The sequence below is a fragment of the Camarhynchus parvulus genome, chromosome 10 (assembly GCF_901933205.1).
Source record: "Camarhynchus parvulus chromosome 10, STF_HiC, whole genome shotgun sequence".
Classification (NCBI taxonomy): Eukaryota; Metazoa; Chordata; class Aves; order Passeriformes; family Thraupidae; genus Camarhynchus; species Camarhynchus parvulus.
Genome location: NC_044580.1, coordinates 9,700,757 through 9,720,446, shown reverse-complemented (window position 1 = coordinate 9,720,446; position 19,690 = coordinate 9,700,757). Strand labels below are relative to the sequence as shown.

The 19,690-nt window shown below is 40.9% G+C and overlaps 2 protein-coding genes across 4 annotated transcripts in view; both read right to left on the bottom strand.

Annotated features, from left to right (window-relative positions):
* SLC12A1 (solute carrier family 12 member 1) overlaps positions 1-5,084 on the bottom strand; it is a 42,462-nt gene extending 37,378 nt beyond the window's left edge. For both annotated transcript variants that reach the window (XM_030955125.1, XM_030955126.1), the window contains exons 1-2: positions 4,563-5,084; positions 31-165 (exon numbers count right to left, since the gene is read on the bottom strand). In XM_030955125.1, the coding sequence (XP_030810985.1) occupies positions 31-165; positions 4,563-4,973 (546 nt within the window). In that variant the 5' untranslated portion in view covers positions 4,974-5,084. The remainder of the gene's footprint in view (positions 1-30; positions 166-4,562) is intronic.
* A 3,954-nt stretch (positions 5,085-9,038) lies between these two features.
* On the bottom strand, positions 9,039-14,264 carry CTXN2 (cortexin 2). 2 transcript variants are annotated; one of them, XM_030955430.1, is made up of 3 exons: positions 14,032-14,264; positions 10,711-10,798; positions 9,039-9,470 (listed from the first exon to the last, which is right to left on the bottom strand). In XM_030955430.1, exon 3 carries the CDS (start codon positions 9,411-9,413, stop codon positions 9,168-9,170), a length of 246 nt encoding a protein of 81 aa, XP_030811290.1. In that variant the 5' UTR covers positions 9,414-9,470; positions 10,711-10,798; positions 14,032-14,264; the 3' UTR covers positions 9,039-9,167. The 2 variants fall into 2 exon arrangements, with proteins under 2 accessions (XP_030811290.1, XP_030811291.1); XM_030955431.1 differs by lacking the exon at positions 10,711-10,798.
* Between the last annotated feature and the right edge of the window lie 5,426 nt (positions 14,265-19,690).

Here is a 19,690-nt window from a genome sequence, read left to right as displayed (position 1 = left end):
TTTTTTTAGAAATGCAGGTAAGTTTCTCACCAGCACACCCTTCACCCATCCGAACTTGACAAATCCTGTTTTGTTTTCTTCTTCCTTGCTGGCTGCTGTCTCATCTCCAGCGCTGCTTTCTCCATTCGCCACTCTCTCCACGGAGCCAGTGCTCACAGCAATGTTCTGAGGGATCACACAGAAAACAAATACATCTTTTGGGCCAGGCAGCCTTATACACCTGGCTACATAAGGCAGACATGATAGAAAAGAATTCCAAAGATCCCGTTTTACAGCCGCTGGAGTAGAGAGCAATATTCTGCTCACACCCGGCTTCAGCAGGTGGGCTTGCTGACAAGGGGAGGAGATGAAAGAATCACTTAAGCAGAGTAAATACATTATTAACTGATCTGCTACTAACCTGTTTTTAGTGTAAGCTATTCCACATATATGTTGTGTTGACATGTTAGTAGAGTGTCTAACATAATGAGGGTCTTGTGGCTGGCCTCTGCATGCTCTAGCACCAAGTGATGAATAACACTAAGTGTAGAAACAGGGATAATTGCAAACAGTGAAAAGAGACCTAACTGAGTGCAGCCTGGCCAAGTTCTGTGATGAAATGTAGTGTTTCCTATTGAATGAAGTACAAACATAACTGCAGCAGCACATGGGTAACATATTCCTGAAAGCAATTAGAGAAATGCCAGTGGAATGTAGAAATTGAATAATCTTTTCTGTGGCTTAGCCACAACTGGTGTTACCCTAGTAGATAGGATTAGGAATTGCCATATTTATGGTGCAACCAGAGTGAGCAGGCCAGAATTTTAGATTGTTCACATCAGTTACAGATATAAATGTGTATTTTATCTCTTCAGCTCTCTTGCCTCAGAATCTTTGATATGTTATATGATATGTTTCTTGTGGCTTGAATAGGAATTAGTAATGGTGCTGAGATTTGTACTCATTGTAATTGTCTTTTAATTTAATTTGATTTTTTTTATTCCGAGCTCCCACTGTTTCTGTGAGGAACTGGCATTAGGTTAGGAGTTGCCTAATTTTTCTGGGTTCTCCTCAAAGGCCTTCAGGAAGGACCCTGCACATTGCCATAGTCTGGCAGAGAGTCAGGAGTGGGTGCCACTCCTGGAGAGGAATCAAGATGCTTTTAGGCTTTGGAGGGTGATGAGAGATTTTCAGATTAACTTAGCAGGTCAAGGAGGAAAGATATCTGTGATTCTGTGAAACATTTTAAATCTTGGTTAACTTTAAGGTTGTTTCTATATTTTGTCCATAAATTTAAAAACAGCCAACACGCAAACCTAAAACAGACATAAAGACCAGCTGTATATGCCTCTTATACTAATGTTTAGAGTTACCCCTCAAGGAGGGGGGCTCTAGCCAAAATGATGTAAGGTTTTAGAATGCCTTTGACACAGTAATTCCCAGACTGTGCTCACAAATGAAAAATAAGTGACTGGATAACATGTTTTGACATGGGCTAAGCTTGGTGCCTATTACCCTGCTGGCCCAAAGAAAAGTGGGAATACAAGATCTGTTGAAAGCCTGTGACTTTGAGCTCCTTTGAGATACTTAGATAATTTTGACAATTCTTACCCTGAAATAATAATGTCTGTGTTTGTTCAAAATACAGTAAATTATTGAAGTCAACGAAGGAAGATTAGCAGAATAATATGACGGGCTTTTGCTACTGTGGTTAGAATTTCAAAGACAAAAAAATTAAAAGGGCTTGGTCTTTGTACTTGAAACAAGTTGTTTCCTCTGTAGTTTGAATTAATTTGTGCTCTCTATGCCATTATCATAAATTATGGCCTTAAACCTTCCATAAATGCATTTTAAATTGGTGTGCTTTAGTGAATGATTGGTTATTTACCAAGCAGCTGTACCTGTGCTACTCATGCATTAAGGATGTGGAATAAAAGTGACAGAACATTTTGAAAAGCTACTAAAATAAAAAGTTTACTGCTTTAAAAAAACCCCAAAAAACCTAACCCAAACCTTTTCCTTTCCTTGTTTCAGAATGGCTTAGTCTTTGTCTCTCCTGGGGCTAAAGATGATGAGCTCATCAAATCTCCATAACAAGTGTGGAGAATAGCCAAGAGGAAGAAAGGTTAGATTATTTTTTACGTAGGGTAAATATTAAGCCCAAGTAATTATCACCAGCCATCAGCTGTGAAATAGCACTTAGACTATTTTTTAGGAATTTAATTGGCTTAATGTGTGCAAAAACTGACATATCTTGCTAAAAGATGACACACATTTGACTCCAGCAGTGTGGAAACTAGATATTTGAAGTTCCTTTCAGCCTGTGTTACATTCTGACATTTGAAAAATTACATATTAAAAATGTATTAAATATTAATATTTATCTTCTGATGTTAAGCCCAGCATCAAAGCACAATGGGAATGCTTATGTGATGTTTAGCAATCTGAAGTCAAACATATGCCACTTCTTATCAGAATCTTGCAGTGGGCTCTGACAGAACAGTTGTCTTCAAAAACTTGAGTTTCAAATCGGGGGCAAGGGGGGTGGGATTGCCTTAGGGTATGGTGTGGTAAACCCAGATTTTAGTGGTTGAGTAAAAAAGGAATAAAGCATCCGCTTCAGAAGCGCACCTTGGGCTATGACTGTAACTCCTGTCCACACTCAGTGTGGCACCTCCTCCCTCCCTGCCGGGGGCTGGAGCCCCATCCAGAGCACGCACAGCCTGTGCCTCCTGCGAGGAGCTCTGCCTTCTCAGACATCTCAATTCCCCTGCCTACTAGGCTGCTATTTGGTGACCTCGTGCTTGTTTATTCCTCAGCAAAAGCTCTGCAGACAGAAGTGATTTGTCCAAGGTCACCAAGTGAGATCATGGGACAGGCAGGAATGGGCTCCAGCCATGCTAATGGGGCATCGTTTGTTCCAGAGCTGTGCTTGTGCTCCCAGGCCAGGGCCACAACCCACAAAAGGGCACAGCAGGTTGCCAGTGTAACAAAAATCCCATTACCTATGACATTCACCTTCCTGTTTTGAAAGGCATAAGATTATCTTTCTGTAAGATGGATACTGGACAAAGTCTGGAAATCTCTAAGTTAGATTATGCTTCTTTCTCTTTTTTCTAACAGTCCCAACATGTTAAACAATTTTCTCTTCACTTTACTCTGTGATGTAATCTGCCTTCTTTTTAATCATCTTTAAGAGGAAGCCTTAGAAAAAAAACCCTAAAAAAATCTTTTGTTTAAAATATACAAACCATTGAGAGATACAACAGTAAAAAACCCCGAATTTTCTGGTTACCATCAAAACTGAAAATCCTTTAATATGCTGATGTTCAGTACACGTTCATTCAGCATTATGTTCAAAGCCAATATATAGTTTTACTCCTATCTGGCCACTACTGAAGTAAATTATTTCTATAAGAGGATATTTCTTCTGTGCATGGAAATGTGTTTAGTCCTTTCAGTAGCAGTTTGTACATCTGCAAATAAGTAGGGATACTAAATTAGTATGTTTCCCTTTTTTATCTGCTTTGTTTTCCTCTTTGGAAATGTTTGTCCTTTTAAGCCATTTGCACAGGTCTATGGACAGCTTAATTTGAGTAAGTCAGGCCAAAACTAGGAAACTGCCCTAATAAGATCCTAAAGAATCAGGTCTTGATTTACTAATGGCTATATTTTTTCCTTGATTTCATTACTTTATATTAACCTCCATAGGAAAGAGGAATCGCCAGAGAACAGAAGTCTGAACAAGATCTGGACAACCATTCAAAAACCAGAAGCTTGTCCAAATTATTCAGACCTTAGAAGTATGAAGAACTGAGCAGAATGGGCATGAGAGCTTGTTTTCGCTCAAGTTGTCTCATTTCACAATTGTCTAACTCAAAAAAAGAACGGGAGGTTTTGCTGCATATTGACACTTTTAGTCTCAGTTTAACTATAGCAATGATGTTTCTCTTTCCAGCCCTGCCCTGAAAAGTGCCTATTAACCTCAAATTTTTTCACTGAATCAGCACCTGAGAAGTGTTGTCTGCTATCCCTCAACACTTGTTCTTGATTCCTTCTTGCTGTTTGGATTTGTCACAGCAGCAAACAGGTAGTGCTCTGGATATCTGATTAACTGAAGTTGCATTTGTTTCACCTTTTTTTTCTTTTTTTGGTCTTGCTTATATTGGTTAATGAGTAAAATGGAGGAATCTGTCAAAATTAGTATGCATTGATGTAAAATTCAAGTTTAGAATAAGTGTGAATTGTGTAGCTTGGTTAAAGTATGAATTGACATTCACCATCTGCCATCCTAACTCTTATGTGAAAGAGAAGATATTTGGTAGATCGATACTTTTAGATAAGATTAAGCTATGTGTTTCTGCTTATCAAGTACATTACAAATACCTTTTAATAAAAATCTTTTCTTTGAGCAGGGTACAGAGCAGAGAACAAACTGCAGCTACCAAAGGAAATATGGTAAGTAGTTACTTGTGCTTCTCTTGGGCAAGGTCCATGAATTTAAGGACTTTCTCTTATTAATAAACAGAATTAACAGTCTGGAAATGGAATAAAGAAAAATTATATCTTTCCTTTTCACTTACCTTTGCCAGTTGTTCATGAATTTCTAATAAGCTTGGTCTGTTGAGCTTATTCCCACTGACGCTGCCAGTGTTTCTATAATAATCAATTTTGGGAACTGGGTCCATTGTGTTATGGCCGAAAGTTTGTAGATAATACATTTTACTGTGAGTGTCATAGGGATGTAAGCTAGCTTCTGTTTTCTCCCCATTTTGACGGAAATTGTCATATAATTCTCTTTTTCCTGGTCTGTAACTGATTCTTAGTCTGTTATGTGTTTCATCAGTAAAAGATGTTTCTTCATAATGTGGTGGGTCAGAGCCCACATCCTCTTGGGTTGTTTCATTGTTGTCATGGTCTTCATTAATGATGTTAACTTGAAATCGATTTGCGTTTGGATCCAAGAATACATTTGGTGCATTGTTCATTGACATCTTCAGGGGTGCCACAGACTTAGATCCCTGCACTCTTCTGTGGCTGCAGCCACACAGTTGCAGATACAGCAAAAGGTTTAGTGCTGTTGCATATCAGACCTTTGCTTCTCCAATAATGAAGGGCTGAGAATTTTCTCTTGAATCTCTAAGCAGTCTTCCTGATGTTGGCTGCAGGTTTACTGCTATAAAGGATACAAATAAACTATTTCTATTATCTTGCATGGTTAGACAAGTGTTCCACCACAAGCTCTCACCATGTATCCCTGAGACTGTCATCCTATGACTTGTTGAGTAAAAACATAGTTGAAGCCAAGACAGAGCTTGTGGAGATGTTCTGTCTGTGATGGATGCAGTTGACCCTCTAACCAAACCAGCAGTATTTTGGCACAAGCTCCAGAGGAGGTAAAGGCCTGAGCTGTAAATGGGACAAGAACTCCTCTAGTTTCAATCTGTTTTATGAAAACCCACAGAAGAGCAGGGTGACATGGTGAGCATCCATGTACACAAGCTTGGAACATGATCATTCTATTAACACATGGAATAGCATGGGGCTCACTCCTCTGTAGCCTGCTCCCCCAGTCCCTTCCAGGAGAGTTGCTTCCTGTATGGTGCAGATGTTAAATCTGCTTGAGGTACAGGATTTGCATTTGTCCTTATTGAATGTCATGAGATTCCTGCTGGCCCATTCCTCTGGCCTGCCTAGGTCCCCCTGAGTGGCAGCCCATGGAGAGGTGAACACACAGCTGTATAATCTGCTTCTCACCTCCTCTTTCCCACACAGTTCTCCTCAAGGAAAACACACAAGCAAACAACAACTCCAAGAGAAGAAGGGCTATGTATATTTAAGGGCTTTAGTGGGTTAAGTACCTTTGCAGCAATTTAAAGTATGGCTTAGAAAGCCCTGAAATGACCTATTGCAATGATGGCAATCATTTGTCTTGAAACATATGTCTAAGGAGATTAGGGAGTGTGGTTGTATAGACCTGTGTAATTCAGGAGGAGCCCAGCTTGTTCAAAACCAGAGCATGCTTAGACATTGAAACTTTGAAAGCATTTGTAAAAGCAGAAAGTTTTAGAAACAAAATGTATCTTATAAACAAATATATGACCTGAAAATCTGGATAAATAAGCCCATTACAGACATTTTTTTAAAGTTCCATATTTTTGCAAGAGGTTGGATTAGATGAACCCCTAAGAATTTTTCAATTTAAACTTCTCAATGATTTGGCCCTTTGGCATGGAAAGATAAAATACTACATCAATATTTATAGCTCAGCACTGTAAATTTTCTCCAAAATCACATATCCAAATTATAATTTGAAGAGCTCATAATCAGATATCTTCCATCTTCAGTATGAGTTACAGCTAAAGCATATTTTCTTATTTCTTCCATCAGCTATAGGTAATATTCTGCTGTCACCTCTCTGCTAAGACACCGCTTTGTCACTCCTCATATTTATGTTAGTTTTCCTGCTTAATGTTTTATAAGCCTCACAACAACATATTACATTTATTTAGTTTATTTTACTTCTACTGGCTTTGTATTATTATTATTATTATTACACATTTATGATCATAGTATTCTGCTTCCTTCAGCCTTTTAAAGTTGCAAGGAAGTGTTTCATCTTCAGGCACGAAGGAGCAAAGACAAATTCTCTGTCATTGAGGTCAGTGAAAATGTTTGTTTCCATCTCCATGACTGAATGAAATCCTGATTCTTTGATGACAATGAAACATTTGCTACCAAGTAAAATGATTGTCATTTCACTGTCTTATTTCCATATTGTTGTTTTGCTAGGAAAAATAAAATCTCTTACCTTTCTGCTGTTCTTGAAAATAATACTTAGGTTTTCACAATGTATTTCCAGAGAGCTCTGAACTGTTATTTGCCATTAACTTTGTGTTTAGTTTTCCAGCATTATGTATATATAATCAAGTCTACTTTATTCAGGTAATTGAACTTACCATTCAATCCTGTGTTTTTAGGGAAGGACAATCTGCCTCTTTTATTCATGCATATAGTGTGACCCTCTCTTTGAGGCATTACAGACTCTGCCTTATTGGCCAGATTTTTCTCCTGTTTAATATACTGAGTAGACCATCCAATCCCTCTCTTTCAAAACATTTCTAGATGGTGACTTAGAAAGGCATTCTAGCTTGTTAACTTTTAACTAGCAAATGTACCTATCCATTACAATTACTGGGTTTATGGCATTGCGAAATTTCTAAGGGGGCATGAAAATACTTTTGTTATCTCCATTTCCCTCCTGCTATGCCTGATTCTGCACAGATCATACTCTCTATCTTTCAGTTCTGCATATATAGTCATGCAGATAACAAGAGTTCAGGGCAGGATCTGCTCAGTGAATTTTATGCAGAAGATTCAGAGAAGTCAGTGGGATCATTCTTTGAGGGGGTCCTCTTGTCCTACATGCGGTTTTAAACCATTTACTTCTGACCCTATTTAAAGTTTTACTCTGTATGTTTAATAAGCCTTTGAAAAATTATGTTCTCTGTATTGTTTCTGGGAAGGCTGACTTCCTAGTCTTTTTGTGATGAAGAAAAGAGCAGGCAGGAAATTATGAAGCTTTGTGATTAGAAGGGAATTAGATAATTTGCTAGCAGCAATAGATTGGGTCTAGAACAAAAATATTAAGACAATATTGGGGTTCTTTGGATAGGTTTGCAGTGTTTGCTGTGTAGTTTAGAGATGACTGAACTATATTTAACCCAGATAGCTTAAGTACCTTCAGCACTCTAACCTGACAACCAAGAGCTCAGCTGTGCTGATTAGATGTACATAAAAAGAATGGCAGTGTCAGGTCTCTGCAGTGGATGATCCTATCCAGCAATAACAGATCACATGAATCATTGTACTGATATCTACCTTGGATTTTATGGCTAAATTAACTAGGATAAATGCAATATACTGAATCTCTGAGGGTCTGGAATTTTTTCTTGTGTATAATCTGAAGCAGTTGAAAGCCCTTACATTCAAAAAATTGTTTATGTTTTATAATTTAAATGGACCAGTGTAGATTAATATTGGCTGTTCATCTCTTGTATTTTTCAGACAGGAGATTAATGTCCTTCTCTGTACAATTGAGTATTTTATGTTCCAAATGGCACTTGAGCTCTGCTGTTTCACTGTCTGCCTCTGCCTAGTATATAGGGTAAAAGGAATAACATGTATTTTTCAGAATACAGGAAAAAGAAAACAACTGCTATAACTGATCTCCTTGTCTTAGCTCCTCATTGCAAACAGATCTGTTTAGCAAAAGTGACAGTGCCTAAAATTCTAATGCCAGCCTTCTTAAAAACGGAATTGAATTTCTGTCAAGTACTGTCATGCTTGCTAAACAGCTGTGTGTATGAGGGTGACCTTGAATATCCAGATTTGAACCTCTGCTTTTGCTCTTCTGCTTTGATAGGATCTCCCATGACCAGTTCATCAGTGACAGTCCAGATCATACACTGTGCACAACTACTGAAGCACAAGGAGGAGAACCAGCTGTGGAGAGTGCTGGACTGTACAGAGCTCTGGACCCCATCCCTCCTTGAGGGTAAAAATGGGTAAGCAGCCTGATTGTGTCTGCTTTGGCCTTGCCAGGATGTAATTACTGCTGGGGGCTGTTAACCAGACAGTTTTAAGATCCACTTTAAAGTGAATCATTTCTGTAACCAAGTGGAATAAAAACATGGACACACATCTCCTGCAGGCACCTCCTCTAAGCCACAACCATTTGTTGTCCTCCACTTTTGTATCCTCAGTGTTTACAAGTACAGACACTGAGTTTCAGAAAGTTGTGTTGGATGAGGACGGCAGGGGGCTACCACCTAAACATTCACCATTCATGAGCCTGTCTTTTTCTTCAGCCTGTCATGAGACACAGTAGACATGAGATCCTCCTCTGAAGAGCCAGATGTCATCTGATCCTTAAAATACTGGCCGTGGTAACTTTCTAGTGATTTTTTGTGTATTTGTTTGCTGTTAGCCATTTTTTATCTACCTTTCCACTGTTCATCAAATAAAAGCACTATGAAGTACCTTTTGAATTTGCAACAAATATTTATTTAACAAAATGGATGCCACCAACATATCTCCAAAATGCAGGTATGTATAACAAATGTAACAACAGTTGGTTTCCAAAATGAAATCAACATTATATTTAAGGCAGGATATTCTGTGAGTTTTCATGCAAGAGCATATTCAAATGTTCCTTTATCCAACCCCTCAACTTCATCTTCCCACGTGGAAGAAGGCATACTGCTGTAGGGGTCTAGCAAGATTTTGAAGCATCTGATAATTAGGAGTCCCAAGAAAACACACAAAATCCCCACAAAGGCAAAGCCAGTTTTTTGTTCTAAAGTCAGAGGGAAGGCAGGCATTTCGTTGACACTCATACTGGCTGAAGTGTTGCTGCAGTAATTACTGCTCATCCTTGGGCATCACATCCTGGTGGCTCTGTGGGATTTTCACCTCTATTGCTTCTTTGCCTGCATAGAAATGTCAAATCAGTGTGGTTAGCTCTAAATGGGATGCATATATCTGAGCTGTAACATATGAACATTTGAAAATGAAAACCAGCTTGGATTGTAGAAGTGTCCTGTTGTTTTTTCACGTTCAAATTAATGTGATAAAATTGCAACTATTAGCCTCTACACACCATTCACTTACTGGCCTCTGTTTTGAGATAGCAGACTCACAGTTTCCTGCTTTCTGTCTCCTCAAAACAGAAATCTCAGTTGTTGCAAACAGCATTTTATCATACTAGGCACAAGTCTACAGACTGTGATTTGGCAATACTCTCTAAGGTCTCCACATGCAGAAAGCCAGTATGTTTCCTGAAATGGCTTTACATCTCTGTGCTTAAACTAGTTAAACTTGCATTGACCTCAAAGGCAATTTCAGCTAAATAATGTGGATTTTACTCATTTGATTTAGCTCAGAGTCTATGTAAATAGATCCAACTTGTAACATAAAAGACTGTGTGTGCAATTTTACTGAAGTCTTGGGCTCCAGTTTCAGAAAAAAATGCTGGGTGTATTTTGAGCTTGTAAGAAAGTGAGCAGATTGCTAAAATCCCTTCATCTTTCTCTATACACATGCATTCTTGTGTATGAGCAAAGACTGGTGTAAGAAGAGATAACAGAATAAAATGCCTTTCCCCTAAATCTTGCTCTCATTTGTTTCTTCTCCTTGGTCTTCCCCATACATACCCTGCCATTTTCACAGGCACAGTAAACGGGAGATGTGCCCGTGCTCCTCGGGGGCTGACCCTGACATGTGTCCTAGGGAAGCAGGATGCTCAGGCAGCTCCACCCCACTGCTGCCACCAGGAGAGCTCTGCATGTTTCCAGAAAGGAGAAACTTCCTGTGTCTTTTTAAGGTGATTTTACCTATAGATTTTGGTTGGGGGTGGGGATCATTTGCTTTATTTTGGGTTATCCATCAGATATTGCAAATTACATCTTTCTTTTGTATCTATAGACAGTGGGAGAATTGGAAGGCTGGGACATCAAAAGTGCCAAAGGACATTTTTATTCTAAGGTTAGAACTTGAGGCTTTCTGGCTCTTGCTAACACCTATTTAACGAATGTGCCTCAAGGGAAACTCTTTTTATTAACAATTCAACCTCTTTTTTCCCCAGGGAATTGCCAGTATCCATTTATTTCTTGGCAGAGTAATTAGGCCACTGAGAGCTCTGTGCTGCCATGGCTACACTGCTTCAGGTACCTGCACTGCTCAGCCAGGTTAAAGGGAGTTCCAGTATCTGTGCTCTGTACTGCAGCCATGGCTGAGAGGAGCCATACTCTGAGTCAGCCTACAAGTGAAAACAACAGAAAAAGTAAAAATAACTTTTGGTATTCCTGAGCAGACAGAAATGGACAGAACTTTTATCTTGTTTGGTGTCTCCTTTCTCACTTCAAAATTTGTGGATTTTTGACTGTTATCCTAAAGAACAAAAATTTTAGATCAAAGAGCAAAAGGGCAAAACACAAGTATGTCTTTTTTTTCCAATAAAGCTCAGTATAGTAGATATTAAATGTTTCCTGTTAGTCTTTACACATTTACCAGAGCATAACAACCAATGTTCTGTTTAAGCTATAGACCTGTGTATGAGATCTTTCCTTGTTTTGAATTATATTCTGCTCTTTAGGTCATGCTGTTGTAATTCCTGTTAAGCTGGAAGAAAGATCCAGATATAGCCTATAGGAATTAGAAATAATGTCAACAACCAATATTTATTTTCTGAAAATACATCATAGGTAAAGCCCACCTGCTATATGGATTTTCATTGGGCATACTTCCAATTTTTCTATTAAGTTTGACCTTCTGCAGGGAAAAAAAAATTACAGAAAGTTCAATATCACAAATTTATGTTAGAAGTCAGTTGATTTGAGCAAAAGCCTGTCGAAAAAAAAATACTTTCCAAAAGTCCTAGGGTAATGGGTTATAAAAATTAAAAACAAATCTTATACAGGAAAATTAAACATAGTCACTGGTTGGAAAAGCCAGAGCCAAAAATTCCAGTTGCTGTCTTGAAAGATGTTGAGAAGAACATTAGGGATAGACTGGCCATGGAGAACCCTGAATCTGAGCTGAGTCCAGACAAATAAGTTTGTGTTTGACATAACATTTCTTCACCACAAAGTAATTTTCCAAGAATATGACTTCCAGTCTTAGTAATTTTGCAGCTTACACACTGGAATTAGATGAGATTTGTTTGTACATTATGTGCTTGTCAGGAGACATTATGGAACAAATCTCTGTGCAAAGCTTGATTGATGCTGAAATGTGGAGAAATTGATATCTTAGTCTTATTTAACAATAGTTTGCCTGAAAAAGCTGCATGAGAAAACTGTGTATTTTGCCTGGGGGGGATTGGTTCTGGGAAACTCTAATGTGCAGCTTTGTGTTCTTCTGTTCCTTGTCCTGAATTTCAGAAACTGTAATTGCAGCCTTAAAGTTCAAAGGAAATTTTGTTCAAATTATTTATCCTCAAACCCGTGGTACCTTGAGTACCTTTCATTGCTTTCACATTTCAGTGCTGCACACAGGTTAGATGTCCTCTCCCAGTTAGTCAGATACCTTTTCATTTGCTGCAGTGTATCTGTCAAAGTCCTGAGTCAGAAGACTCTGAATGCTAACTAACCTGGCCTGGATCCCAAAATCCTCCAAGATAGCCTTTAGGACAGCATCATGGGGACAGGCATTGTATCATTTATAATCTGCAGAGCCATTTTGTGGGGGCTAGCCCTAGACAGAGCTTGATCTTTTTTTTACAGGTGAGGATTCTTCTCCTCCTTTGATTTGTTACCCATATAGACACTGGTAAAAAGAAAGGCTCCTTAACATCCTGCTGTGAAATAAAAGGCCACTGGAAGTCCTTCTGAGGCCAGAATCAAATCCTCAAGAAAATAGGAATGAGGAAAACAGCTTAATACTGAGCTAAAAAAAACAGAGGTATGAGCTGGGGGTGCTGGCTGCACCTATGGGGGGATGAAGGGGAACACCATGGGCACTAGGTATTGTGAGGCAGCTAGAAGGAAGATGTTGAAATTCTTATTCTAGCAGAATCACCACCTCAATTACACCAATGTTTGGTGCGAAGATCCCAGCCTCGGCTATTTGGTGGTTTGGGGTGACAGGGTGTCATTTTTTCCGGACCTAGCCTTTACTCTCAGGTTTACAGAGGGACTTAAGAAGATAGAGAAAATAACCAGGATAATCTTCCTGGTGTTCTGGGTTTCAGTCCTTCTCCCACAGAACCCCCTACAGGATTTTTTTCTAGTGGCTCAGTACTCAGGAAACTAGTATCTTTACAGGATCTCAAGCTGGGAGCATTCATTCTCTTGGCATGACTAAGCCTCAGGTGCCTAAAAACTCACTTCCTAAATGACAGTTTGGAACAAAATTGACCACATTAGTGGCCATCTGTTCTCTTCTTGGACGTCTACAGCCCAATTGCTGGTTCATGGATTGGTTATTCTGAAAGTACTTTGAATAGCTTCAGTCCTGAGCTTGTGCTTGAATAACAGCAAACCTATCTTGGAAAGGGACATATAAACAGGCATTCTCTGGGAGCTTTGGAAGCACCTCATTTGCCCTTAACTATCTATTCAGGGAAACAAAACTGTGTTCCAGAAATGCTTTTACAGAAATTTGTCATAGAAGGTGGTAAGAAGAAAAGATTAACAATGGAGAAGTCCTATAAAATAGACTAGAAATAGAAATCAGCATGAATACAGAATTCTCTGAAGAGTCTGAGCTACCTGAGTTAATAACACATGTCCAGAAATGCTGCAAAAGGAGCACTGTGACCACACAGCTGATTTGTCATACTCATGTGCTCACTGCATGCCTGTATTCTCTAAATTGCTGGGGAGAGCACTGTATCTTCAGGGTATGGGTTCGAAGCCATTCAGGGAGGTGAAGGTAGGAAGGCCAGGACGTGGATGCTCAGCAAATGAAGGCATGGCTTACAGCTCTGCAAAGAGAGCCCCACACGGTGTTTTTGCAGCATGTCTGGGTGCAAGCAACACTTTTCCACATAAACAGCATTCCCCTGCAAAGAAGCAGCAGCCGAGCTGTGACACTTCCAGCCTTCCAACAGGGAATGAATTGCCAAAATAAGATTTTATCTGTAGCAAATATATGAGCCTGGAGCCTTCATTGGATGAGCGCTTCTGTGCTGTGAATTCATATACGTGGTCTAGATTTGAGTAATATAGAGATGCAGGAAAATGAAACGTTTACTAGTATCATCCTTAACTTGGGAATGTGAAAAGTGTTGCCTGCTTCCCAGGGGATGGAGGCTGAGAGAGACCGAGCACCTGCAAAGCAATTGTTGCTGTAGGCTGGCGCGCCCAGCCTTCGCATTTACCGGCCCCGCTGTCCGGGGAAGGCAGATTTCGGGGCTTACCCTGCCCTGATCCCCCCGCCGCCCCGGCTGCCTCCCTCGGTCCCTCCCTGCCCCGCCGGAGTGCGGCCGGGCCGGGCGGCCCCGCAAGGTCAGCCCCGCGCCCCGCCCGCCGCGCCGCCCGCGCTACGAACCCTCGTCCTGCGCGCCCGCGCTGCCCATGGTGGCGGAGCGCGGAGCTCTCCGCGCCTCCGGCCCGCCGCGCCGGCTGCGCAAAGTCCAGGCTGGAGTCCCGACGGCTCGGGGCAAGGGGTGGTCCCGGGAGCCCCGCTCCCGGGCGGCGGGGGCAGCTCGCCCGGGCTCCCCTCGCCGCCCGGCGATGCGACCCCGCCGGGAGATGCTCAAACCGCCCTAATTAAAAAATTAAACACGGCCGCTGCTGCTACCGCCTCCTCCTCCACCTCTTCGCCCGCCCCTTTCCATCGCTATTCAGCCGCGCTCCTCTCCAGCCCCGCTTTTCACGGATTAAACCCAGGAGCGTGGAAACTTCCTGCAAAACACTACGTGCGGTGCATCGGTAAGGGCCGGGCCGGGGCCGCTGCGGAGCGCGGCGGGAGCAGCCCTCCCTCCTCCGCTCCGCTACCGCCGCCCAGGCCGGGCACCGGGGCCTCGAAGGCCGGGTGGTCTCTGCAGTGATGGAGAACGGGGCTGCGGTACCCGCAGGAGGGGCTGCATCCCTCCCGGTTCCCGGTACCGCCGAGAGGCGCAGCCCCGCCGCCGGCGCCGAGCGGGACCTGTGGAGCCGCGCTGGGTGCGGCGCGGCCGCTGTTCGCTCTGAAACAGCGGGCAGGGTTTCAGCACGCTCGGCTGAGTGCGCCGTGCTGAGCCCAAAGCCTCTTAGGCTGTGCCCGCAGTGTGGCCTCGGGTCCTCCCAGCAGCTCTAATAGTAATAGCGATTAAAGCATAGACCTCGCTTGATATCCTTTCATTAGCCGCGTTTAGCTGATGCTGGATATATATTAGAGAGGTTTCTATTTACAACAACAGCAGGTGTTTAGGTTGGATTAGGAAAGAAGATTCATTTTCCCAAAGCTGGATCTGTATATATTGCATTAATAAATCACAAATCTGTTTCAAATGATAGTGATTCCATATGTGTAAATCACCAGGGTGAATACGCCGCTGCAGGGATGCACGTGGGTCAGTGGAACAGGACTGTATCACACTGTCATGCGTCATGAGACTTATGGGACTGCTGTAGACCTACTAACAGATTTGGTTCTATGGAAAATAATTTTAAAACTCCTCATGTTTCTTGCTACATGCAATAACACTATGGTAGGTTAAGCCTTCTTCTTGAAATGATCTGGGGAAAAAAAGGGTTTTGCCTTGCCTGCCATTTTAATGCCTGATTCCTCTGCTGTGACTGCAGTGAACTTCCAAGCACTGAGTCAAAATACTTTCTCCTGCTGTTAAAACTAATGGTTAAACTGATAGTTAACTATGTACTTGCTAATGGTTATTGGTTTGATTTTCTAATGCTGCATGATTAGTCATGTGATAAACAATGTCTGTAAATCAAGCTAATTTTTGAAGTGCCTCTCATATTTAAAGATCCATGAAGACTTTATAAATAGATAGTTTTAAATAGTATAAGATTGTGCTTTCTGAATATATATATAGAGCCCCTACTGTTCCTAAGGAGCTCTAGTTTTCTTTTTTAGCCCTGTCCCTGATTTGCTTGGGGGCCCATGAAGGTCTCTCACTAGACTGAAAGCTGGGAGGAGCAAATAGAAGATTTGAGTTTCAGAGTGCCTCCTCAACCTAGCATAATTCAGGGAGAGTGACAGAAATCCAGGGATTCCTAATAATTGCTGAGCTTTGCTATACTTGGAGAACCTTATTGGAAATACCACTTGGGGTGTAGCCAGGACCACTCTGACTATTGTGGCTTGGAATGAGGGACAGCATTGACAATAGAAACACATTCTGAGGGGGTGCTTCTTGCCTCTTCTGCCAGAATTTAGGCATGGATGCTGGGCCTTTCACTACCATTTTCCTGGAAAAGGTTTACTTGTGGGATATTACTCCTTATTGATACATTATCCTTTTGTCTTGTTATTCTTAGAAGATTGAACTTAAAGAATTTTTTTTAACACTGAAAAAATTGTCTCTCTTGTACTCTGGCTTGGCAGAAGTTGCTGAAATCGTGTGTTTATTTCTAGGAATCTGACACTCACATTCTATTCTGAAGACTTCTGACTTTTTATATTGAAGATCTGCTCTGGAATTGAAACTGGAAAAGAAAATGGCAGCCAGCAATAGGGAATGAGTCTCCTTCTTCATCTACCAGTTTTCAGCAGACAAGTAGCACTGTTTTTCTGGTCAAGATGGTTTGTTTTAAAACAGAAAAGTGATGGGATAACAATATTTTTCTATATTTCATTTCTTTTTCAGTTGAAATTCACAAGTTTTTCTTTTGCATGGGAGAAGATTTTTTGGTAAGGCAAATGGATAGCAGTGTATGTCAATCATTCTGGATATATGGATAAAGGGAGTGTTCACTACTCTTTGCTTTCAATTTCTTTATCAGGATCCATCTTTTGTATTCAACCAACAGTTACTCTCACTTTCATCTGACTTCAATCATATTTGCTGTTGATTTGATCCTTATTTAGGGAGTGCTGTGTTTCCTCAAAGGAGAGCCCTTGATCACAAATAGAGATTTTATAATGATCCAGTAATTTGTTACGTTGGGTTGGCAAATTCAACTGGCCTAGTTTAAGGTTGGGCAAGACACTTAAAGCCAAGTGGGTGCCAGTCAGTGAAAGGCAACGTGGAAGTCTTAGAGCTATTAGCTGGTCAATACTTTTAAAGTTTAAGGATCACTTGAGAGGTGTAGGTGTCAAGAAAATGTAACTGTTTTGAGGGATAACTAACTCCCTTGTAACTTGCTTTTCAGCTTAGCTTTAAACAGCTCTTTGCATGTTCCTATGCAAGCAAACTCTCCCTTCAATTGCTAGAAATTTTAGATGGGCTGAAGTGGGTACATTCAGTGAAGAATATTGTGCACAGAAAGCAAATTTAAGCAAGTTGAGAATATGCATAATCAGAAAGCAATAGGTATATAGGGGGGATAAAAGCAGCAATAGAGGCTCACATTGCAGGTGAGCAAAAGCAGGTGGATTCTATATTAATTTATGTATTGATCACAGTTGCAACTTGGAATTATTTAATGTAATTTATTTCAAGGTATTTAGCATTTTTAAAAGAATAAACATCTCTATTTTACCATGGTTTTTTTACATGGTCTTAAAAGATCTGAATCTCTATATATGCTTGTTCAAAGGCTGTGCTTTTTCTAGATACTGACTTTACCAGCAATATAGAGTCTACAGCCCTGTGGGTCTGTAGGGCACTGCTTTGGTGACTGCTGGGAATGGGGCTGAAAAACAAGCCTTACAAAGCAGTCTCCCCATGTTAAACGTCTGAGTAGGTCCACTCTTCAATTAGGAAAAGTGTAGGGATTCAGAAGAAAGTTGAAAATCATTCCATTCGAGTCCAATCAGTGCTAGTGTTGGGGAAGGTGGAAGAGTGCATGAATACAGTGAAAACCAACAGTGCCACCTTGTGTGGGTGGGACGGGAGAGTTTGTCCATGAGGAGGCGAAGGGCCCCCGGTGCATCTCCGGCTCTTCCACCCCGGCCCTGGGGCGAGCCCCCAGCCAGCTGGGACAGGGCAAAGGGAAAGATGAGTTCCCTTCAGACCTGCAGCAGGGAGGTATTTGCTGCCTCACTTGAAAGGCAGAGGTGGTGGGTGTGTTAGGGGCACTCAGCCTGACAGTGGAAGAAGGACCAACAAAAAAGCAGGTTGCTCAGTTTTTTCTTTCATAATTCAGCAGCTAGAGTAATGTCTGGGGGAAGAGGGGTAATGTGAATTGTTTCCATGTAGGAACAGTAAAAGTGCTACCAAAAGTCTGGTCTTATGCAGTCTTTTAGGGATAAAAAATAGGTGATTAAGATTGAGACTCAAGCTGTGGTCAAAGGTTGCACAACACTGAAAAAAAATTTTATGACACTTAGGGAGATGTGAGCCTGCCATGGGGGACAAAGAAGTTAGGTCCCTGCAGATCAAGTAGAGCAGGTCTCCTGTGTGACTGATACCATGCTGTTTCTCAGCCCAGAAAGATAATGCTTAAATGCAAAGAGAGCCTTTGGGGAAAATCGTATTTTGCTTTACTATAGGTCCACTATAAGTATGCAAAAGAGGGTGCCAGTTGCAGAGTAGGGTTAATTTTATTTTTTTCAGCACAAAGTAAAGCAGTGTAGGTTGGGTGCAGCCTTAGGCAGCGCAGACTGGTCTGGAAATACTTGTGTCTGTGCAAAAAGGAATCTTTAGATAAGGTATGAAAGTAAAAAATATTTACAAAGCAAATATATTGCTAAAGGAACCCTTCTCCAGCTGTACTTGGGGCTTCCTGGAGAAGGGACAGGGTCTAAAAAATGCTAAGCACATTAAGGTACCATGGCAAACAAAAGAAGAAAAATTATGTGTGACATATCCACCATGCATTTTGCTCTGCTCTCTCTCATATAGGTGAGAACTGAAAACAGTAATTTACCAAAAAAAAGTCAACTGGATTTAAAAGCTACAAGACTCAAAGTTCCCATTTTATGATGTTCCGTACCAACTGACTTTCAGGAATATAGAGTTTTTTCACAAGTTCCACCAGATAAAGCATTGATAAATTGCTTTTGATCATGACTTAACCAGAAACAAAATTTAAAAAAATGAGATAAACAAAAGATGAATTAAAGTGGTCCTTTCTAAAAGGATGACGATACATATTTGTTCATATATTTACATATATATGCAAGAACATGAATAATACTCCATTATCCTCAGCTTTGTGTGTAAATTAGTGCTGTCAACTCTGTGCTTGCCAAGACTGTACAGCCATTATGCCATACACCCTACCTATAACTGTGAAACACTATTTATGTTAGGGAATGATAAGAGGAATTTGTTAGGACAGGAGATCAGGAACACTTGTAACAGTGTTGTACTAAATGAAGGATCCCCTTTTAATAGGAACATTTCTCAGAAATCTTGTCTGTCTTCTGTAAGAACATGAACAGAGGCAGAAGAGATGTTGGAAGCCTTTATATCAAAAGATAATTTAAAAATATTCTCAGGAGGGACCAGTAGTGTGTAACAAAGGAGACTTTCTCAGCACAGGAAATGTCATGGAAAGACAATGGTTCCTTTTTTTCACTTAACTATGGTAAGTAGATTAAAAAAAAATTATTTCAATCATTTTATACTCAAGAGTTTTCCTAGGGAAAAACCTAAATATTTTTCAACACAGTTTTGTAGACCAAAGAAATTCTACTTTTTAATTCCAGTTCACCCCTGTCAGGTCCCTAACAGCTCTTTGTTGCATTATTCTCCCATTTTTATGATTGTTCTTTGAAGACAGAAATACTAAGTGATTGTGTGTGAGACTTGTAGAATAGGAGGCAAGACTCCCATAAAAATCCTGACACCAGCAACTGAGCCGAACAGAATGCTCTAAATTGGAGTTGTGGTGTGAGGGAGACAGGGCAAAGCCACCATAACTCCTCCAGGCTTTTAGCCACACTTTGCCCCAGTGCAGCCTTAATACAGAACACCTCTTCATCTTTGGATGTATGGATTGTGCAGTTCTGTGTATTTACTGCAAAACCCATTGTGTGACAGCAGTTTACTGGTACAAAACCGTGCACACTGGGCTGTGCTGGGTCAATCTTGGCTGGCCAAGAGGTGCCCGCCAAGTTTCTCTAGCACTCTTCAGCAGGATGGGAGAAAACAAGA

Coding starts and splice junctions, on each gene's coding strand:
- CTXN2 (XM_030955430.1), bottom strand. CDS start 9,413: ATGAGCAGTAATTACTGCAGCAACACTTCAGCCAGTATGAGTGTCAAC.